The 24,192-nt window shown below is 32.3% G+C and overlaps 3 protein-coding genes and 1 pseudogene across 3 annotated transcripts; 3 read left to right on the top strand and 1 right to left on the bottom strand.

The window, feature by feature from the left end:
• Positions 1 to 2,993: 2,993 nt before the first annotated feature.
• LOC106302267 ((R,S)-reticuline 7-O-methyltransferase-like) lies at positions 2,994 to 5,038 on the top strand. The gene is made up of 2 exons (XM_013738809.1): positions 2,994 to 3,803; positions 4,676 to 5,038. The coding sequence occupies exons 1-2, from the start codon at positions 3,021 to 3,023 to the stop codon at positions 4,994 to 4,996; spliced, it is 1,104 nt and encodes a 367-aa protein (XP_013594263.1). The 5' UTR covers positions 2,994 to 3,020; the 3' UTR covers positions 4,997 to 5,038.
• Positions 5,039 to 7,580: 2,542 nt separating this feature from the next.
• Positions 7,581 to 11,356, top strand: LOC106303957 ((R,S)-reticuline 7-O-methyltransferase-like; the record flags this gene model as incomplete). Its single annotated transcript, XM_013740317.1, is given in 2 exon segments — positions 7,581 to 8,476; positions 10,792 to 11,356. Coding segments are annotated over 2 exon segments (1,101 nt in total). The 3' UTR covers positions 11,113 to 11,356.
• A 7,038-nt stretch (positions 11,357 to 18,394) lies between these two features.
• Positions 18,395 to 22,094, bottom strand: LOC106303462 (annotated as a pseudogene).
• Positions 22,095 to 22,275: 181 nt separating this feature from the next.
• LOC106301868 (putative F-box/kelch-repeat protein At4g35120) lies at positions 22,276 to 23,707 on the top strand. The gene has a single exon (XM_013738353.1). It carries the CDS (start codon positions 22,309 to 22,311, stop codon positions 23,545 to 23,547), a length of 1,239 nt encoding a protein of 412 aa, XP_013593807.1. The 5' UTR covers positions 22,276 to 22,308; the 3' UTR covers positions 23,548 to 23,707.
• Positions 23,708 to 24,192: the final 485 nt, after the last annotated feature.

Here is a 24,192-nt window from a genome sequence, read left to right as displayed (position 1 = left end):
TCATTTTTTAAAATTCAAAATATAAAATATACAGAAAAATCTAAATTTTTATAATATGGTTATTGTGTTTTTAAAAAAATTATTTTAATAGTTTTAAATTAAACAAATTTGATAGAAGATATATTTTTTTTTATCAGATCTTTATTATTCAAAATCATTAATTGTCATATATACTTTATCCACATTAGACAATTCCGTAATCTTTATTTAAGGAAATAATAAATGACATTAATAATGAATTTATGGTTAGTTTAATAAAAAGCTTATTATATAATTAGATGGACCAACCTATTTCTCTAATAATTCTAAGAATCATCCTAGTGATGACATGTGGCTACAAAAAAAAGTTCTAATGTTTCACAAATAATATATAGGGGATATGAATTTTAACAGATTTAAGTATGTGTGGTGATACAATGATAACATTAATATAAAACTAGCAATATGAGTTCCGCCACTCCACTCGGATTCGAATCCCACTGGGGAATTCACATACGGAACCCTAGTGTCCGAGACCGAAGATCGTTCACGGTGACCCACATGGTGACCAACTCGCTTGTTCTTGTTCACTTCGGTCTCTAGTTTGGACCACTTCGGTGGAGGCAGGACACTCGGTTATCAAAAAAAAACTAGCAATATGTATATGGGACGTTAATCTCTAATTGCAAATACTTAACTACACTATTATTAATTAATCAGTGATCTAATTAGTATATGCATATCATTAGTGTAAGTAAACACGGTTAAAGACAAAACTTTTACTAGCAACCCCAAGTTGTGTAAAGGAGTATTATCTTTGCCCCCAAAATCGATTAACATTTAAGGAAATCAAAACACGCATAGCGTAATTTCTAATCGCACTTTTTTTAGTTGTCGTTGCAGTTCATATTTCTTAACTTTCTGAAGAGACTTAACGAATGGATTCATTTTCGATATATAAACTAGAAATTTTGTAATACCAATCTCAATATATAATGCTGAAAATAGTATATTAATGTGTTAACGTGTGATTTTTTTTGTGTGAATATAGGATAAAAACTGATATGCAAGAAATTTTGGAAACAAAAAAAGGAATTTGGATTTTCATAAATCAACTTGCTTTAGAAGAAATCTCATCGACATGTAAATATGTATATAACAGAAGTCATTCAGCCCTTGAATTTATACATAAGTTAAACGTGTCAAAGATATTTGACAGCGACGCTGATATGTGTTCGTTTGGTTGATAAACCTTGAGAATGGTTTGCTAGGAATATTGGTAGAGGTGTTTTTTTTTGTATTAATAGGTATTGCAAAATTAAAGCTTAAATCAGATAAAATAACTCTTAATCATTAGTGTTATATATATCTTTAAGTTTCATGTATAACAATACAGACCCAGCTTCGAAATCCCGTGTACCTGGACTAGCGTTAAATCGCAAGAATACGTAGAGTACCGTATGCCTCGTGAGACTAGTCGGTTGACCTCGGTCGCCGGATCTCCACTATTTAAAAAAAAAAAAAGGGTACGTAGACTCAACCACCGATCGTTTCCGACCAAATTTCTAATATGAGTAATGCTCGTAAACTGACTTGTTTCCCGGCTTCCGGAAGCCCATTTTGAATCTGAATCCGATTAGTATTGTAAGTTTGCTAGGAGTCCACACAAAAAAATATTATTCATCAAGGGCTAACATCCCATTTTTACAGATTTAGGCTTTTAGCAGAAACTCCAAACAAAGACTGAAAGAAAAATAATTCATATATCTCCTATATATTAATTGAGTAACATTACAACTTTGGTTTGTAGCCATGTGTCATCAATAAAATGATTCATTAGAGAAATATGTTGGTTCATCTAATTATATAATAATTTTTTTATTAAACTAACCATAAATTTATTATTTCCTTAACTAAAAGTAACGGAATTGCCTAATGTGGCCAAAATATATATGACAATTAATGATTTTGAATAATATAGATTTGGTAAGAATTGGTGTATCCTTCTATCATTTTGTTTAATTTTAAACTATTAAAATAAATGTAACAGCCACATTAACCATATAATAAAAATTTAGATTTTTCTATATATGTTATATTTTGAATTTTTAAAAACGACTATAAATTAGTAAAACTGTTAAAAGTCTCACATTCAAATTTTGTGATCCACGGTTTAAATTTTTTGTTATGACAAGATACAAATGATTACAAAATCATATAAGTAAAAAGTCTAATTTAATAAATTATTAAGAGTAAAAGATCTATATATATATCATTTTAAATCAAACTATATACCATATAAAATTCATAAATATTTTAATTTCGAAATTTACTTTGAACAATTTCTTTTGATAAAAGCTTTGAACAAACATTAACAACTTAATTTTTAAAAAATTATAACTTACTAAAACTATTAATCCTACAATAAAAAATTTGTGATCAGTAATTTAAAGTTTTTGCTATAAAATATACAAATGATCAAAAAACGTATGAGTAGAAAGTATCATTTAATAGATATTAATATTAAAAATATACTATATATGTTAATATCATTTAAATTTAATTATATATCCTATCAAATAGAAGAAAAATTGTTTTGATTAATAAAATTTATATGTTTGCATCCATTTAATTTTATATGTAATAGTTTCTGAATTTTTAATTATTCAATATATTTATTATGTCATAATATATAAATAACAAGGCGCGGATCTTTAACCTAGTAATAATATTATTCGACAGTGATAAACTAAGAAAATCAACAAACAAGTGGTCATATCTTATTTCCTCATAAAAAGTTCTAATAACTGAATCGATATAGATTCCTGAATGACAAATACTGATCGGAAGATTCGGAACATTAAATCCATTTTAAACATGTGGGTTCTTCCTATGTGGTCCCGAAATTACTATTGTTTTTATTTTACAAGCCAAAATTACTATAATCTCTTACAAGCCAAATTATCATTATACCCTCATTCTATAAACACTATAAAAAAACCCTAGCCCCTCAACCACAAATCACTCATCATAGAAACGAAATGCAAAAAAGTAAAAGAAACTTATTAGACGAAGAAGCTAAAGCTTCTCTAGACATCTGGAGATATGTCTTCGGCTTTGCAGATATAGCAGCTGCAAAGTGTGCCATCGATCTTAAGATACCAGAAGCCATTGAAAACCACCCTTCCTCGCTGCCGGTGACACTAGCTGAGCTCTCCGTCGCAGTCTCTGCCTCTCCGTCACATCTCCACCGTATAATGAGGTTTCTTGTGCACCAAGGAATTTTTAAACAAGTTCCCATAAAAGATGGTCTAGCCACAGGCTACACTAACACGCCACTCTCTCGCCTTATGATGATCACAAAACGTGACGGCAAGTCTCTGGCTCCTTTCGTTCTCTTCGAAACAAGTCCCGAGATGCTAGCTCCATGGTTAAGACTGAGCTCAATTGTCGCTTCTCCGGCCAACGGTTCACATCCACCACCGTTTGATGCGGTGCACGGTAAAGATGTGTGGGCTTTAGCAGAGGATAATCCATGCCTCAGCCATATGATCAATGAGGCCATGGCTTGTCACACAAGGCGCGTGGTGCCACGTGTTGCCAGAGCTTGTCACGACTTGTTCGAAGGCGTAGCTACGGTGGTGGACGTAGGAGGCTGTACCGGAGAGACGCTGGGAATATTGGTTAAGGAGTTTCCTTGGATCAAAGGATTTAACTTTGATCTTCCTCATGTTATCCAAGTTGCTCAAGCCTTGGATGGTGTTGAGAATGTTGGAGGCGATATGTTTGATTCTGTTCCCAAATGTGACGCCGTTTTCATCAAGGTTAAGTTCATTTACATACTCTATATTCTTTTGATTAACATTCGTCCATTATTGACATGAATAATTCATGCCAGAAAAAAAAAAACTATTCGTCCATTATTATTCAGTGTTTTTCTTTTTCTTACATCTTTCATTTAGTTCCAAAATCAAACTTTCAACATACAGTATCAGACAAAACTTTTTTTTTTGATCAATCAGTATCAGACAAACTAAAATGCATATTTGAGAACTAAGATTATTTTTAGTATATATAATCTTGTGAAATATCATCATTCTTTTCACTTTGCAGTAAGCCTCGAACGAATTAAGCTATATATACATTATGATATGAAAAAAAAAATTATTATATGATTTTTTAATTCGTATGTCGATAACCTTTGTGTATGCATTTATTTAAATTTATTAGTGTGTTGACAGCATGAGAAACAAATAATCTAATTAAAGTCTATAAGAAATGTATTACTTTTATTGTTTCGCATATAGAGAATTTGGAGCCACTATCTCTACTGTCAATTAAATAAAGCAACCACTACCAATTTTCCCAGATATTAACCAATACACAATGAGGACACATCCTTTTGAAAAACAAACACTTTCTTTTGAGAATGAAGCGTAACAGATGAAAAACTTGTCCGTATATTTTGTAGATAAAAGGTTGAAATTGGGCTATTTAATGTATATGCTCTGAAAAAAATTGGACAACTTTTTCCACCAAATTATTTCTTTAACTGATGGCCTATTCGTTCTTTATTTTCTTTGTAAGACTCTTTGAAATATAAGAGCCTTATATAAAAACTCTAAGGCTTCAATCATATTCTAAAGCATGATATTGACTAGTTATCTGATACTTAAACTGTGGAATATGATGACAGTGGGTGTTACATGATTGGGGAGATAAAGATTGCATAAGACTATTGAAGAATTGCAAAGAAGCTGTCCCACCAAATATCGGGAAAGTGTTGATAGTGGAATCTGTAATCAGAGAGAAGAAAAAGGCGATGATAGTGGAAGACAGAGATGAGAAGTTAGAGCATGTGAGATTGATGCTTGATATGGTGATGATGGCACACACAAGCACAGGCAAAGAACGGACTTTGAAAGAGTGGGACTTTGTCCTTAACGAAGCTGGTTTTGAGCGATATGAAGTTAGGGATATTGATGATGTTCAGTGTGTTATCATCGCATATCGGTAATAGAAGGAAGATGTGAAAGGGTTAATCCAAGCTGAGGAAGAGCTAAACCAAAATTTACTTCGAGAAAATTGAATCTATTTGCGGTTATCGGTTAAGTGGTACGCGTGAGAAGTTATAGCTAAGTGTGAATGGTTGTGTCGTGTCAGAATAATCAAGGCTTGTTTCAGTATCAGTTATGTTGTGTCGTAATAATCAAGGCTTGTTTCAGTACCAGCCATATTGTGTTGTGTGTTGTTCTTTTTTTAGTAACCGAATTGTTGCGTGTTGTTCTTTGTATTTCCACTTGTTTTTGTATTAATCTCGTTGATTAAGGAGGTGCTATTGAATGTACTGACTTGCACTTAAAACTTCTTTATTGTAATAGATATATTTATTTATTTCTTTGAGTATTGTTCTTTTCCTTTGAGTTTGAATTATATTATACATGTTATCATTTTATTATCTTTGTTCATGTGATTTTTGTAGTATATTGGTCATCAATAATTAAAAATTATAGGGCAATTATTTCAAATAACATTTTTTAAGTTTTCGTCACAAAAAGATAGCATTCAAGAAAGAAAATGACCAAAAAGCCCATTTTTATTTTGAAATTTATATTTTATATATATTTTTTTTTTAATTTAAAATCTTATCCCCAAAACCCTACCCCTTAACTCTAAACTCTAAGTTTATATTAGTTAACCTTAAGGTAAAAATTTTACCTTTTAATAAAATTTATTTTGGTCATTTTCTAGAAATTATATCCAAAAAAAACACTTGAAAAGAATCTGATCGCATAAAAAAATAAAAGAAGAAAGTGAAACCTAGACAAATAACGATAATGGTGGAATTAGAAAATGAAAAAGATAGTGAGATTATTGAAGGATACTAAGATTTAAATATTAGTCACTAGAGCATTTTTTTATTTAAAAAAAAAAGTCACTAGAGCATTTTAAAATACTTTCCGTTTTGCCGCCTTAAAGCTTAACCTAAATTACTAGGCTTCCTAAAAATCACATCTGTAACGCCTAAAATCAACATTCAGTCCAAGTAATTAAGATTGCCAATAACGTCCTTTAGCTCATATTTGTCACCACTTCTCATTCAATTCTCCACCCCCTCCTCCATTGTTACTCTGGATATAAGCCGAGAAGCAACAACCCATGGACAACACCACACGTATTGGGTTCTTCCTATGTGGTGCCGAAACTACTAATGTTTTTTTAATTACTAATTACATGCCAAAATTACTATCATTTCTTACAAGCCAAAATTACTATTGTACCCTCATTCTATAAACACTATTAAAAACCTAATCCGTCAAACCACAAATCACTCGTCAAGAAACGAAATGGAAGAAAGTAAAAAACTATCAGTTATGTTGTGTCGTAATAATCAAGGCTTGTTTCAGTACCAGCCATGTTGTGTTGTGTGTTGTTCTTTTTTTAGTAACCGAATTGTTGCGTGTTGTTCTTTGTATTTCCACTTGTTTTTGTATTAATCTCGTTGATTAAGGAGGTGCTATTGAATGTGGTATACTGACTTGCACTTAAAACTTCTTTATTGTAATAGATATATTTATTTATTTCTTTGAGTATTGTTCTTTTCCTTTGAGTTTGAATTATATTATACATGTTATCATTTTATTATCTTTGTTCATGTGATTTTTGTAGTATATTGGTCATCAATAATTAAAAATTACAGAGCAATTATCTCAAATAGCATTCTTTTAAGTTTTCATCACAAAAAAATAGCACAGCTGCAAAGTGTGCCATCGATCTTAAGATACCAGAAGCCATTGAAAATCATCCGTCACAGCCAGTGACACTAGCCGAGATCTCCGGTGCAGTCTCTGCCTCACCGTCGCATCTCCATCGTTCAAGAAAGAAAATGACCAAAAAGCCCATTTTTATTTTGAAATTTATAATTTTTATTTTTTATTTTTTTAAAATTTGAAACTTTATCCCCAAAACCCTACTCCTTAACTCTAAACTCTAAGTCTATATTAGTTAAACTTAAGGTAAAAATACATTTTTACCTTTAAATAAAATTTATTTTGGTCATTTTCTTCATTGACGGCTATTTTGTGACAAAAACTTAAAAAAGACTATTCTATGGAATTTCTAGAAATTATATAAAAAAAAACACTTAAAAAGAATCTGATCGCATAAAAAAATAAAAGAAGAAAGTGAAACCTAGACAAATAACGATAATGGTGGAATTAGAAAATGAAAAAGATAGGGAGATTATTGAAGGATACTAAGATTTAAATATTAGTCACTAGAGCATTTTTTTATTTAAAAAAAAAAAGACACTAGAGCATTTTAAAATACTTTCCGTTTTGCCGCCTTAAAGCTTAACCTAAATTACTAGGCTTCTTAAAAATCACATCTGTAACGCCTAAAATTAACATTCAGTCCAAGCAATTAAGATTGCCAATAACGTCCTTTAGTTCATATTTGTCACCACTTCTCATTCAATTCTCCACCCCCTCCTCCAATGTTACTGTGGATATAAGCCGAGAAGCAACAACCCATGGACAACAACACACATATTGGGTTCTTCCTATGTGGTGCCGAAACTACTAATGTTTTTTTAATTACTATTACATGCCAAAATTACTATCATTTCTTACAAGACAAAATTACTATTGTGCCCTCATTCTATAAACACTATTAAAACCTAATCCCTCAAACCAGAAATCACTCGTCAAGAAACGGAATGGAAGAAAGTAAAAGAAACTTATTGGATGAAGAAGCTAAAGCTTCTCTAGACATTTGGAGATATGTCTTTGGCTTTGCAGATATGGCAGCTGCAAAGTGTGCCATCGATCTTAAGATACCAGAAGCCATTGAAAATCATCCGTCACAGCCAGTGACACTAGCCGAGCTCTCCTTCGCAGTCTCTGCCTCTCCGTCACATCTCCACCGCATAATGAGATTTCTTGTGCACCAAGGCGTCTTTAAAGAAGTCCCCACAAAAGATGGTCTAGCCACAGGCTACACTAACACGCCACTCTCTCGCCGTATGATGATCACAAAACGTGACGGCAAGTCTCTCGCTCCTTTCGTCCTCTTCGAAACAAGTCCGGAGCTGATAGATCCATGGTTAAGGTTGAGTTCAGTCGTCTCTTCTCCGGCCAACGGTTCACATCCACCACCGTTTGATAGCGTTCACGGTAAGGATCTGTGGGCTTTAGCAGATGATAATCCGTGCTTCAACGATGTGATCAACGAGGCCATGGCTTGTCACACAAGGCTCGTGGTGCCACGTGTCGCCGCAGCTTGTCACGACTTGTTCGAAGGCGTGGCTACGGTGGTGGACGTAGGAGGCAGTACCGGAGAGACCCTGGCAATATTGGTTAAGGAGTTTCCTTGGATCAAAGGATTTAACTTTGATCTTCCTCAAGTTATTGAAGTTGCTCAAGTCTTGGATGGTGTTGAGAACGTCGGAGGTGATATGTTTGATTCTGTTCCCAAATGTGACGCCGTTTTCGTCAAGGTCAAGTTCATTTACATACTCTATATTATTTTTATTACTAATCAGTGGTTTTTTCTTTCTTAATTACATCTTTCATTTAGTTCTCAAAATCAAAATTTTCACATAACAGACAAGACTAAAATAAATACTTCTTATGTTTCAAAATAATACTCCCTCCGTTTTTTAATATAAGTCGTTTTAGAATTGTGCACATAGATTAAGAAATCATTAATTTTTTATATTTTCTAAACAAAAACATCATTAATCATTTACCTAACCACAAATCGACCAATAATAAAATAGAAAGTATATTATTATTGGTCATATAACATTAAGTGTTAATAAATTTTACATAAAAAACCGAAAACGTCATATAATTTGGAACATAAAAATTTCTCTAAAACGACTTATATAAAAAACGGAGGGAGTACATGTTTTAAGAATTTCACGTTTACTAATAAAACATAATATTCCTTCTGTTTCATAATAAGTGTCATTTTAACTTTTTTTCTTTTTACAAAAAAATATCACTTTATAATTCATTTTCCGCTGAAAATTAATTGAAAACTGCATTGATTTTATAAATAATTTTATTTATCTCAAATATTATTGGTCAGAGAAGTATAATTAATAACAACTTCCATATATTTCCGCCACTTTCTTAATCTGTGTGAAAAATGTCAAAGTGACACTTATTTAGAAACGGATGGAGTAAAACTTAGTTATTAATGCATAGGTTATGTAATTTTATATTTCCTATATTTCTAAACCAATAAGACTTCAAGAAATTCAATTAATATTCTTGAAGTTCACAATTTTTCATTATTAATTGATAAAAAATGCATTGAAAAAAATAAAAATATACATGTTTCTGATACAATTTTTTTTCTAGAACATGTATTTTTTTTAAACCGAAGAAGTATTTCTAAACTAACATTATTTTTAGTATAATATTGTTTGAAACCAAATCATTCTTTTCACTTTGCAGTAAGCTTGTACTAAATAATTTATAAATAAATTTTGATATGATTTCTATTTCGTATATCGTATAATTAACCTTGTGTATACATTGTATTGTTTTAATGTATTTGCCATTGTCTATTTGCTTTAATATATTTTTATTACGCATTATTTTAATTTATTAAGGTATACATATCTACATATGTGTGTCTTGACAGCATGATAAAAGACATAGAGCATATAACGAATTATTGGTCAGAATATAGCCGTATTATTTTTGCAGTAAAATTAGATTTGTGCGATGTAACTCTAACTTTTGTAGCTGCAACTGTTAAACAAAAAATTGCTATAGTCATTTTTTTATTCAGTTTGTAAATAAATTAATCTTAATCAATAGAGTTGAAAATATTCCCTTGGCATCTTTGTAGGTTCGGATTTGGATATCCATTTAAATTATGTAAACAAATTCAAAAAACACAATATAGTTTAAATTTAAAAGTATAATATATAACATATAAATATGAATATTTATGCTAAATATTTAAAATTAACATGAAAATAGTTTTCTTCAGGTATTTGGATGGAGAACTAGTAAGTATTTAAGGTATTTTTGGATTACTTTGAGTATTCACTTCTAGTTATTTATCAAGTATTTTGGGCAATTCCAAATATTTTGTATATTTTATATTAGATTTAAAAATAATTAGTAAATTTAAATATAGAATTGTGATTCAGGTCATATTTAAATCTAATTTTTTCAGATACTAAAATTTTGGATCTGTTTTGATATTTTACTGGTTCTGATTCAAGTTCGGTATAACTTTTAGGTTGCATTTGGTTAAGTTTTTTGAGTTCAGGTATTTGTCCAGTTCAAAAATAGACTATATGATATGATACCAAACTACCGAATCAACCGATGGCGACCACTATCCAGTGCCAAATAAATAAAGTGACCACTACCAACTTTCCCGGATATTATTAACCAATATAGAATGATGAGACATCCCAAAAAAACTGGCAGCCTTTTAAAATCAAACACTTTCTTTTGTAAGATTGATGTAAAAACTTATCCGTGTATTTTGTAAACATATACGTATAAACTCAAAATAAAATTTGACAGGCTTTCCCCCCAAAATATATCTTTAACAACTGATGAACTTAATTAGTTCTTTTTTTTTCTTTGTAAGACTCTTTGAAATAATTTGTTAATATACTGAACTTAATTAGTTCTTTTTTTTTCTTTGTAAGACTCTTTGAAATAAGAGAGCCTTAAAATTCGTATATTTGTTAATATACAAACTCTAAGGCTTCAATCATATTTAAAGCGCGATATGACTAGTTATATCTGATATGTAAATTGTGGAAAATGATGACAGTGGGTGTTACATGATTGGGGAGACAAAGATTGCATAAGAATATTGAAGAATTGCAAAGAGGCTGTCCCACCAAATATCGGGAAAGTGTTGATAGTGGAATCCATAATCAGAGACCAGAAAAAGACCATGATAGTGGAAGACAGAGATGAGAAATTAGAGCAGGTGAGATTGATGCTCGATATGGGGATGATGGCTCACACAAGCACAGGCAAAGAACGAACTTTGAAAGAGTGGGACTTTGTTCTTAACGAAGCTGGTTTTGCTCGATATGAAGTTAGGGATATTGATGATGTTCAGTGTGTTATCATCGCGTATCGGTAATAAAAAGAAGATATGAAAGGGTTGAAGCCAAACTGAGGAAGAGAGTAAACTGAATCTATTTGCGATTATATTGTTAAGTGGTACAAGTGAGAAGTTATACCTAAGTGTGAAAAACCATGTTTCAGAATAATCAAGGCTTGTATCATTACCTGCCGTGTTGTGTTTGTTCTTTGTATTTTCACATGCTTTTGTATTTTTTACATATTGTTTGTGTTCTAATAAACCACAACCTTGTTTTATCAAACATCATTTCGAAACTGTAAAAACAAAAAATGGCATTTGTGTTTACGTTTTGCATTCATAAAGACATGTAAGGATGACTGAATCCTAGTTGAGGAAGAGCTAATCCGATACTATTCCCGTTGATAAATTTAATTTAAAACATTTGTGATTAGGCATTCCCCTGCTATTAAGCAAATTAATCACTTGCTTTAAACCACAAAGATATATAATAAGTTCTACGGTCAGATTATATAGAATGTTAGTTTGGTAAAATGGTTAACCAGTTAAAATTTAAGTTAGCAGACCCTTGTTCGATTCTTTTCTTTTCTGTCCAACATATTTTATATCCTCCTATATATTAATTGAGTCCAAAGGCCTAAAAGTCCAATAACGATAAAAAAGATAAAAGCGATAGAATCCCAATAGCACCAGTCCGATAATCACTCCTGCTCATCGGTCTCTTTAGTCACTTTAGTGACTTATGTTGACGTGTCGCTCATAGTTGAAATTTCAAAAAATTGTTATAATTTGATTGGTTGAAGTATATTCAATTTTTAATTTTTTAAATTAGATCAAAAATAAAAGGTAAGTTTATAACTAATAAATATAACTTACGAAGTAGTCTAAATGATATTAAAACTAATAATTTATGGTAACTAACTGTCAAAACTATAGAAAGTTTAATAATGTTTGATTAATTCTTTATATATTTATATACTACATAATATAATTAGTCGAACACAATTTCTATAAATCGATATAATGATTTCATATTCTTATATAAAACATTATATTCATATATAAAGAATTATAATAATTATTAATGTTTTATAATGTCCACATATGTCTTATAAGTCATTTATAAAAAATAAAGCATTTATAAAATTATCAATCATGACTTACAAAATGATTTTATCTTAATTTAAAAATATTTATATGAGTTTATAAAACATTTATAAAAAAATTTCTCCTATATTAAAACAGAAGTCACTTAAGTGAATTTTCCTTACATGTTTATCATTTGTGAAGTCTAAAGAAGTTTTTTTTATAATTTGCGTGGTCGATAATTTTAAATTTTATTTATTTTATTCTAGATTTAGAATAAAAAATATATAGATCCAATTAATATCACTTGCTAAAAATCTAAATTATATTACAAATACTGATTTATGGTAACTAATTGTTAAAATTATATAAAGAATATTAACGCCTTATCAATTCTTTTTATATTTATAAACTACATAATATAATGAATTGAACTTTTGAAATTTTTATTATTTTAATTATATCTAAAATAAAATACAAGTCTAAAACTAATTACTATCACTTACCAAATAACCTAAATGATATTACACATAATAATTAATGGTACCTAATTTTCAAAAATATAGAAAGTGTATAATTTTTGATCAATTATTTTTATATTTATATACTACATAAAATAATGAATATAAAACAATTTATATAAATCCATATAATGATTTCATATTCATATAAAAATATAGTTGTATCTATAATAATTACTAATCTCTTATAATGTCCATATATGCTTTATAAATAATTAGGTTTTGAAGATTTGAAGGATTATATTTAAGGGATTATGTGAGATCTTTGATTGAAAAATGTTTTGCATTTAAGTCAAATAATATAGTGAATAAGGTAATGTTATGGTTGAAAAAAATTCTAAGATGGATTTTTTTGTTCGTTGATTGTATGTTTTGTATTACTATTTAGAGAGAGAAAAATAAATATTTGGCAAAAATATGTAAAAAAGTTAGGAAAACATTAGCAAAAATTTAATAAAAAGAACGAAATGATAACGAGAAAAATAAGAAGAGATCGAAAAGATGCATTATATGTTAGAGAAGTTAATGTGATAATTACATATATAATTTCACAAGTATTTGTTATTATTAAATATTTATCTGTTATTTTTACATCAAATTTATAGAAGCTTTACGATTGATTTTCAAACTAATTGAAGTTAAAAATTATATTTTCAATGTTTCTGATTATTATTCAAAATTTATGACATTATATACATAATATATTTCTTTGTTACAATATTGATATCCGCGAATTCGCGGGCAACCACCTAGTTTTAAGTATATTCAATGATATTAAGCACTTTTGTATTGTTTGTCATATTAGTATTATCTATACAAAGAACCCGTAATTTAATTGTGCTTTTTGGCCACTCCAACCTATGAGACGGCACTGTGTGTTATCATTGTTTTAGTAGTACACACGAGAAAATCAAAATGGAAGTGTGAATGATAGAGATGTGCTGTATCATTGGGTTCATTTTACATATGCTAAGCAAGTACTACTCATTCTAAGCAAGTACTACTTATTCATATCCACGAATCCGTACACGGAATACGTTTCAGCAGAGATGTGAGACTCGCAATTGCTTCATTCGGTAATATCATATTATGTAGAACGTTGTCTTTTGTATCACGGAAGAATTTTAACGTTACGGTTCACGTTATTCTCACGAAACAATATAATAGGTGGAAAAACAATAAAACAACTTCTACACATTATGTATGAACATGGCAAAGTACCACTTGCTACCTTGCAATGCTTCGTGATCTTCAGCTGTCTCGCGGTGGTCATGATGAGTCAGTTTATGAGTGTAAATTTTGTTATTGAACTCTTGTTGATCGGTGGTGTTATGACCATAGCATACTCCACCGTAATCTCGAGTTTACCTCTAGCTAACTAGTATCCCACAAAGAAATCAAAACAATGATTCTTACGCTACAAATGATACAAGTTTGTGGATGGATGATATATCATGAAATGGGTATGTGATATCTTCCTATTATTTAAGCCGCAAACGGGCCAGTAGCGATACAAGCAATTTCGAAATCTGACGAAGCCAACTAAAAACTAATATTTTATTTTTTGATATGTCATAATATTTTCTTTGTAAATTTCTACTTTTAAGATGAAACATCATTCCATATGAAAAGTCCGTTTGTATCATCGTTTATTTGCTCCACAGAACTTCAAATTGAGAACTCCATCTCCTTGGGGAGAAAGCCTCCACACTCAATAAAATTTCTTTGTATGGAGGCGTACCAGCTCTATACGCCCAACGAACTAAACTGGGCCAAATTATTTTGACTTTCATGTTTTGAGAAAAAAGTCATTTCAGAGGTCTAATTAAGAATATTCTACAACCCAATCGGTTTAAGTTAATTTTTAGGTTTGCTTCTAAACCAACCTAATTACCTAATGTGTTTATTACTTTATTTATTGATTAGTAACTAATTAAAATGTATGAAGTTTGTGTTGATATGAAATCATAAACAATTAAAAAAGTTATATGATATGAAGTTTGTGTTGCGATAATTTGATAGAAATTGTGGTTTGATTTGATGTTTCGGTAGAAAAGCAATTATCGCCATAGAGATATGAAATCAGCAACAATTTATCTTCTTGCTTTAGGTTTTGTTTCTAATAAGTTCCAGGGATTTGAATCAATAGAATCAGTATGTTTCAGACGCTTCAATCCTTTTTTCTATTTTTTGTTTTTGATTTTTTGTGGTGATGATATGAATTTGGATTTCGATTGTTTGATATGAATATTTTGATGTTCCGATTCATGATCAATTAGTGACATAGACATGAAGAGAACAACAACCAAAAAAACTAGTAACAACCAATTTGGGTTTGACATCATTTGACATATTCTCTATATTGTCTTGTGAAGTCTTTATAACTATCTCTTTAAACTAAATGTTAAGTCAAAAAGATTGTATTATAAGTTTCTAACTATAGACATACTCTAATATAATATCAATTGCATTACTTAAAAAAACTTTTGATATTAAATATTTTTCTTTGCATATGAAATGCAATAATGTTATTAACCAAAAATAAAATATAATAGGACAAAATGATAAGAAAATTTCATAAGAAAAGAATAGTTTCAATTATTATTTTTATCTAGTTAGATCTTATATCAAAGAGCATGAATATATTCATTTCTCAAAATTTTAGCTCGATTAAGAAAAATCAAAGGAAAATAAGCCTATTCTTTAACTTCAAAACACTTTATATATATATATATATATATATATATTGTGTTTCTTTAAACATAAGTGTTTTTCTATTCATGTTATTCGATAATTTTACTATAGTATAATATTTAATTGTTTTTAAATAGTTATTGTGTTAATTATTGCTAAAATATAATAATTGAGTAGCATAAGTAAATATGAAAATAAAAGGTTTTATTAATAATTAGTGATAAACTATAAATGAACTAGATTTCTTTTACAATAAGAAAATGAAGCAAACCATTTGAGTAAATGTTACTTCAATTTTTTTAATTCATTTGAAGAAACTAAAATTTCAAAAATAAAAATTAAATCAACCATTAGACATACTCTAAGTTGGTCTTGGGTTCAATTGAAAAAATAAAAATGAAAATAATTATTATCAACATATCATAATATTAAGAATTATTTCAAACAGAGAGACCGCCTGTATATATGTTTTCAAAGCCATATTATGAACAATTAGTTTTCCATCACGGTGTAACTAAAAAAAATTGTGTTTACATAATGATTTTCATATTCACTAAAATATTTTGGAGAGTATTGAACGTTCAATCAAGGACATACACATCAAAAGTGCTCACATATATGCTCATTCTAAGTTCAGCAACCGGAATCTTATACAAAATCCTGCAACGTTCTCCATTGTTCATGTTACCTCTTCTCCTCTCCAGCTCAGCTATTCCTCACTCATCCTCGTATTATGTCAGGTAAACAATTTCACATCTTATTGATTGAACTAGTTCTTTTTGATTATGATTATGGTTATGATTCCATGAATTAGTTCTTTTTGTTTTTGTTGTGAAAAAAGCAAAGAGAAAAGTTCTCTCAACGAACAGAGACCGAGACATTATTAGGACCAAAGTAGTAAGCAATAAAATTTCTTTGTATGGAGGTGTACCAGCTCTATACGCCCAACGAACTAAACTGGGCCAAATTATTTTGACTTCACGTTTTGAAAAAAGTGTCACTTCAGAGGTCTAATTAAGAATATTCTACAACCCAATCGGTTTAAGTTAATTTTTCGGTTTGCTTCTAAACCAACCTAATTACCTAATGTGTTTATTACTTTATTTATTGATTAGTAACTAATTAAAATGTATGAAGTTTGTGTTGATATGAAATCATAAACAATTAAAAAAGTTATATGATATGAAGTTTGTGTTGCGATAATTTGATAGAAATTGTGGTTTGATTTGATGTTTCGGTAGAAAAGCAATTATCGCCATAGAGATATGAAATCAGCAACAATTTATCTTCTTGCTTTAGGTTTTGTTTCTAATAAGTTCCAGGGATTTGAATCAATAGAATCAGTATGTTTCAGACGCTTCAATCCTTTTTTTCTATTTTTTGTTTTTGATTTTTTGTGGTGATGATATGAATTTGGATTTCGATTGTTTGATATGAATATTTTGATGTTCCGATTCATGATCAATTAGTGACATAGACATGAAGAGAACAACAACCAAAAAAAACTAGTAACAACCAATTTGTGTTTGACATCATTTGACATATTCTCTATATTGTCTTGTGAAATCTTTATAACTATCTCTTTAAACTAAATGTTAAGTCAAAAAGATTGTATTATAAGTTTCTAACTATAGACATACTCTAATATAATATCAATTGCATTACTTAAAAAACTTTTGATATTAAATATTTTTCTTTGCATATGAAATGCAATAATCTTATTAACCAAAAATAGTATATATATATATATATATCAAAAATACAAATATAGGACAAACTGATAAGAAAATTTCATATGAAAAGAATAGTTTAAGAAATTAAAAGAATATATAATTGATTGAAGAGTATAGAAGGATTTATGAGGTTAAGGTTAATAGCTGATTTAGTTGAATAGATTAAATTGTTTTTTAACAACCGACTTAAACTTCTGGGGTAAATTGAACTAATCATCATTATAATTTTACATGCTACATTCTTGAAATTTCTTGTATGCGAAAATCATGTACGCAAACCCCATAATGCTTTTACTGGCTCTGCTTCATATGAAGTTTTCTTCCGTTTATTTGGTCGTGGATAAGCATCTACTCTCCAAAATTAGTTTATGTAGTTTCTCTGGATCTAAGTTATCGTGTTAAACATGGTTCTTCACTTCATTCCGATTTCGGAGCAATTCGATTAAACCAATCCACTATCGATGCTGACCTGAGCCCAACCGAGCAATTTTAACTAATTCATATATAAAATCAGCCGTCTAATATCATTAGACGCTAATTTAAAAGCATTTAAGTTTAGGCCCAAATAAAAGGATGGGTCTTGGCTATATCGTAGGCCCATTTGAGTTTTGATTAATGTAAGCATTATACTAGTTGTCTAGTGATCAATTTTAACATTTTCCGTGTGAAGTTTGGAACTACTCATTTATTAGAAAATTACAACCAAATTAGCTTTTGAATCAAACATATTTGGGCCTTTGAGATAAGAATCCTCACTGTTTGCAAGACACTGTATGATAAGCTTCCATCCATCTAAACAATCTTCTGGTTCTCCTCATCTACGTACCAGTCACCACCTCTTTTCTCACCTTTTGCTGTTACATAAACCGGGCCTTCTATTTCATACCTGCATAATAAATCCATAAAGATTTTCTAGAGTAAGAAAACATGGTGGCTAGGGAAGTCAGAGGAAAGATAATTAAGAAGAATAGACTACAAGTGGTAATGAATTTTGTAATGGTAAGAATGGAGAACGTACTTTGGGACGAATAGTATAAAACCATTGGATCGTAACTTCGCAACTCTTGTCTCTGCATCTGTGGGTCTACAACACCAGAAGATTTTTCTCTTAGTCTTTACCAGTCCATGCCCCTAGAATGAAGTAAGATTCAGGAAACATAAACGATCTTTACATGTTTCTGAAGAAGTAGATGAGAGTGCAGTTCTACTTGCCATCTGCGCATTCCTATGCCGATAGTTCAAATCTGAAACAAGTCAATGTGTTTAGAATACTGCGACTCTGGTGCATTAGTAAAAGAAAGATCATTAAGGGAAAAAAGGGATGAACAGTTGAATTTTAGACAGTTTCTCCTTGTCACAAAGCTGGATAAGACAGGACAAGAACTTAAGTTGTAAACCGAATCAGGAAGTGATAGAAGATTCATAAATTTTACAAATTTTCCTTCAACACACAAAAATGCGGAAAAGACTAAATCCTTGAATCCAAGGAGGGTAAAGCAAAAACTTATTGTCGGCAACACTAGTAAGTTGAGGCCTGTCTTGGAACACCGTTGGAAGCTTGTATATTCGTAGCGACGCGGCAAGTAGCCTGTGCACAAAGACATCTAGAACCAGAGAAAGAAGCAAAGTTATATAGCATCTAACAGGTGAAAACACATGGAAGAAAGATCAACTCTGACTTACCAGCTTATCTCCGGATAGGGGATGTAAAATGAGTATATAAGGGTGCCGCAAGCCCATAATGAAGATATTCTGAAGGAGAGAGATCCCCACTACAGAAGTACACAGCCTGAGTAATAATAAGTTAAAATTGATTAGATATGGTGATATACTCCCAAAAACCACCAGCAATTTAACTATTCAGTCAACACAGAAGCATTACCTGTGCCATGCACCTAGTTGCCAGTATCCTGATCAGCTAATTGAAATATGGATCCTCACCCTGAAGAATAAAGATTTTTTGTTGAGAGTGAGCGGAGAGAAAGCTAGCTATTTGGAACAAAGGAAGCGAGTTGCTTAGTAGAATTTACGGCCCTAGCTGTAGAAATGGAACCGAGGATGTACTCAAAATGGCTTAACAGTGGCTGTGCAAATAAGACAATGCAGACAAAAAAAAAACTCACCACAGCTCGGTTCAGTGAATCAGCCAAAGCTTTAGATGAAGGAGACATCTAAGCTAAGCCCAATAGCTGCAGCGTACGACTAAGAAACTATTGTTCATATTCATCAAGAAGAGCTTTGTTTTCTCAGCAAACATACCAATGTCAAGAGGATCATGAGTCTCAGCAGCAATCTGAAATTTAACTTCAGCAGAAGCGAGAGCACATAATTCAAAAAGCACATAGCAGTTAAAAATTGTCTTCTTCTTTCTATCATTTCTGGAAGTGAGAGGAGGTATCTTAAGCCTTAGCCAAAGCATTCATGTTCCTCAGATCTGTCTGTAGTCACGCGGGGTCCGTCTGTCAATCGGCTGCAAAAAGTAAATAACACTTATTAATCCTGTGCATAATCTGAAACCAAAATGCAACCATTTGAAAACAAATCCTAGCTAAAATTAATGCTACCGTCAAAATTACTAGGGGCATGAAATGAAATAGCTTTTTATGTAAGAGCAAAGATGAGCAAACAAAACCACTGACTCTTTAACACTATGGTTAAGGAAAATTTACCTGTCATCCATCCGAGCCAGAGCTTCAACATAGGACAATGCTGGGGAGGACTTGATTATACTCTTTGTGAATCTCGTTGAGGTGATCTCAACTTCAGGACTCATTTCCCAAATGACCGAGAATGCAAGCCTTTCCACATCAGTTCTAAGCGAGCATATATCTGCAAGCAAAACCATGTCACGAGTGCATTGAAATTCCAGCATAAAGGGAAAGTATCCTGTAAGAAGATGTTACCTTCAGTTAAAGGCTTTGGAAGCATGTCAATACCGCGCTCAACAAGGTAGACAGATATGCCTATTTTTTTATGCCTCATCATCCAAAGGAGTACCAGGGTGAACAAAATTTTTGTTACATCCGCAATGTCTAATTAAAATATGGTCAAGGATACAGCAGAAAGACATATTATAATAAAATCGAATTATGCAACAAAACAGTCAAAGGAGCCATTTCAAAGCTTTAGTAATATATAAACCACAGAGGGATTTCTAACTTATTCTCTTGACATGCCCTAAACTGAAAGCTAGTGATAGACTCTACGGATAACACCAACTACACGGCCTGATAGACGAGCAGGGTTAGCATTTTTACCCCAGAAGTTTCTTGGGCTATTGGGAGCCAAATGAACAGTATCATCCCCTTCCTCATCTGCATTTAAATTTGGTATGTGAAAGAGAGATAAGTTTGAAACAACTTCGTGCAATCAGAAAACCAGTTTAAAGTATTTGTAGATAGATATTTATAGAAACCTTCTTCATGCCTTCTCCTGTTACCGTAACAATATCACCATCATAAGCCCGGTTCATGTTGCTGCGCCCCCATAGATAAAAATCTTTTCCCCAATACTCTCGCTTCCAACATAAGCTTCAAAAGGATTGACACGGAGTTTTCCTTTGATGATAGATTCCACATAGGCCATAGGCTGATGCTGCAGGTAGTAAAAAAATAACATAACTATAGGAGACAAGAGTTGTTTGATGGCAGTATCTCTGGTCAGAGACTGAGAAACAAGTATGTTTATCTCCATTACCTACAAGTTTCCTCTTCGAAGGTCTGGAATCATCTGCATCTTCCATGGCGGCTGGTTGGTTGGGCAAGCAGATCCAACAATTCAGGTTGTCCAATTGATTTTACATAAGCCCTCGACTGATACAGAAACATTTATTAATAAACTTGTACGTCATACAAAACCAAACTCTGATATCTGGAATGTCTATAAAAAACAACAAAAGATGATTTACATACTTTTGTCTCTGCAGATATTCCCTCTTCAGTGGCCTTCCTTTCATTCTCTCTGTCATTAGTTACAAGCAGCACCTGAGATGTATCCGCTAGATGCTTCTGGTACCATAGCGTAGGGACACGAATAGCTATACCCCAGATAAGTTAAACTTTTATAAATAAAAAAAAAAAAAAATGGGGATAAACAAACCAGGAGATGAAAATTGAAAGCTGTAAACAAGACCTCTATCGTTGTGGTCATGGGCAGTCTCTCTCTCCATGACCTGGACATAAGTGTCCCTGTGGAGAGAGAGTTACACAACTAAGTAAGTTCCTTCAGTAAATATCACCAGACAGTATATTCCTAATCATTGAGTTTCACAACCTTCTATCTAAAACCCGAGGAATCGAAGCTTGAAAAAGTGTCTTACTTGTGGACATGATTGGAGAAAACATAGAATTGCTTGGCTTGATTGCTGCAGAGAGCTCTGATTCGGTTGTACATAGACCTGTTCCTGTTCTTAACCTCGTCAAGCACCACAGACAGAACAACAACATTGTCTATGGCCTGATTCTCCAACAAATCAATCTACCAAACAAAAAATTAAATCAATCTAAAGCCGGAACAAGCCAAAGTCTTTAGCTTTATAAGTACAGTGAAAGCAAAATTACTTGGTGAAGAACGACAACAATATAATCTTAGGGGAAGACAAACGAGCAGCTGAAGATATCGCAAGACTTGCAGGAGAAAGCTCCACAGTATATGTCTGTCATCTCGTAGATAAGCCTCTCTCACTTGCTGAAGAACTCGGAAAGAAGAAGAAGATACGTCGGCCTCCTCTGGTTTCCTTATTGAAAACTTTGCTCTGCAACATCTTTCTTTAACCCTCAAGCTGAGATTTTTTTCCGCCGGTGAAAGATTTTAGACGGAGCGAAGAGCGAAGCTTTTCGAGAACGTAAACATATACTCACTCAGCAGAAAGAAAATAAAGATGACTGACGAGGAACCCATTGTGTTTTTTTTTGTTCCGTATTTGGCGTGAAAAGAAAAAGAAACCAAGAGGCTTGCTTTACTTATCTAAACTAGGGACAATAATGTAAGAAACCACAATTGAATAAACCACCCTAGTAGTTGAACTGATCTAAGAAGGGATGTAATAAAAGTCACAGAGAGCCATCTAGATTGAAGACATTGTGTAATGGCCCACCAAAATAAATAAAAAATAAATATATATATATATATATATATTTATAAAGAGTGGTGAAAAAACGAAAGCACCAAAAAAAAACCTAAGTAGCCGACCGACGACTAGAATGAGGTATTATTCTACAGCTCCTTCTTCTTCGTGCCGTGAGCCATCATCGTCTCCATCGTTCTCATCGCTTCCAGATGAAATCGCTGCGAATTGTTTAGGCCGCGTCTCGAAATCTCAATACCGTTCAATCAGCTCAGTCTCCAAGGGGTTCTACTCTCTCCTCTCTTCTCCGGAGATATACGCAGCTCGATCTCAAATCGGAGCCACAGAGCCTCGCCTCTATTTGTGTTGTGAAAGCTTAAGGACGGCCACCCGTTGTTACAGCTGGTACAATCTCATGAGTCTCGATGATGATGATGATGATGATATGATCAAAAAAGGAGACGCCTTTATCAGCGTAGAGGGGGCTGAAATTGAAATGAAGACTGAATTGAGGTTAGTACCTGTTAAAGACTCTTCCTTTCAATTACGTGCTCGATCAAAAGAGGCAAATTTAGCTGTTGGTTCCGAGATCTACCAAATCGGCGGAATCAACAAGCAGGGCAAGCGATCTCGATCCGTCTGTGTGCTTGATTGTCGGAGTCACACTCAACGTCGTGCTCCTAGGATGAGGGTTGCAAGAGAATGCGCCAAAGCTTGTCTTTTAGACGGGAGTATATATGTTATGGGAGGAACCAGAAAGTGTGAGAGTTGGGGTGAAGTTTTCGACTTAAAGTCTCAGACTTGGAAGAAAGAGCTACTTCCTAGCCCTACCGGTGATGGGTTTGATTGTAAATTCCAACTCCTTGTCCTTGGGGCAAAGATATACGTTATCACCGAGCATAACAACAAGTATGCTTATGATCCTAAACAAGGAAGATGGTTGCTGCTAGAGATGGGTTTTACGGGTCTAGAATGGATACTAGAAACATGTGGGGTTTGGTGCGTTCTAGATAATCTAGTGTTTAAGGAGTTCAGCGATGACTTGTGGTGGTATGACGTGACCTGTGAAAAGTGGGTAATTGTTGAGGGTTTGGAAGCTCTGTGCGATACCAAGTTTTGTTGTTGTTACCGTATGATTCAATTAGTTAACTATGGTGGGAAACTGGTGATTGTATGGCTAGTGACACCTCAACCTGTATTAAGGAGGAATAAGCCGCCTGTCGTTCCAGAAGAGAAAACTTGCTTTGCCCTGATTAGGTTGGAGAAGCGTCTGACTTCTTCTGGACTCGCTATTTCGGGAGAGATTGAACGCTTGAGCTTCTCTCTTGTTCACGGCTCATATAATCCCTTGACATGCCTATCCGTCTTGCTTTGATTATTATATCAAAATTCCTCTCTTGCGTGAAATTTATTTATCTTTATTTCACTTTGTTTTGTAATCTTTTTTTTTTTTTTTTAATTTATGTTGTATGCTTAGTTCATCTTTGTGTGCACGCTTGATAACTTCAAATCTATATGAATAAACTTTTCGAGTTTGATTTATTTGCTAATTAGATAAAAACACACGTTCCAAACCTTGAGCTACGACGCTCTTACGGAGACCACAAGGCCAATATATCTAATCGAAGATACCAATGATGTCCAAAATGATTCAACTCTTTTTGTGAATGATGAATTAAGATTCTTATGCTTGATTGTCGGAGTCACACTCAACGTCGTGCTCCTAAGATGAGGGTGGCAAGGGAATGCGCCAAAGCTTGTCTTTTAGATGGGAGTAAATATGTAATGGGAGGATGCACAGAGAAAGAGTGTTGGGGTGAAGTTTTCGACTTAAGATTCTTAATTAACATGTATTTTTGCCAAGCATGAGCCATATTGCAAATTTGAATCTTAAGATTCGGTAAAGTGAAAAGTGTGAAGATCACTCTACCAATCATGAGATACGTTTTTCAGGTTACAGTTCATAGCATTTGGCTGAAAGAATTGGTTGCAGACATGGAGAAGAACCGTCACTCCATCA

The sequence above is a fragment of the Brassica oleracea genome, chromosome C7 (assembly GCF_000695525.1).
Source record: "Brassica oleracea var. oleracea cultivar TO1000 chromosome C7, BOL, whole genome shotgun sequence".
Taxonomy (NCBI): domain Eukaryota; kingdom Viridiplantae; phylum Streptophyta; class Magnoliopsida; order Brassicales; family Brassicaceae; genus Brassica; species Brassica oleracea.
This window is presented reverse-complemented; position numbering and strand designations above follow the sequence as displayed.

Bases quoted from the DNA above. Each gene is read 5' to 3' on its own strand.
- LOC106302267 (XM_013738809.1), top strand. From the start codon at position 3,021: ATGCAAAAAAGTAAAAGAAACTTATTAGACGAAGAAGCTAAAGCTTCT. The intron at 3,804-4,675 runs GTTAAGTTCATT...ATATGATGACAG, and splicing joins GTGACGCCGTTTTCATCAAG to TGGGTGTTACATGATTGGGG.
- LOC106301868 (XM_013738353.1), top strand. From the start codon at position 22,309: ATGAGGTATTATTCTACAGCTCCTTCTTCTTCGTGCCGTGAGCCATCA.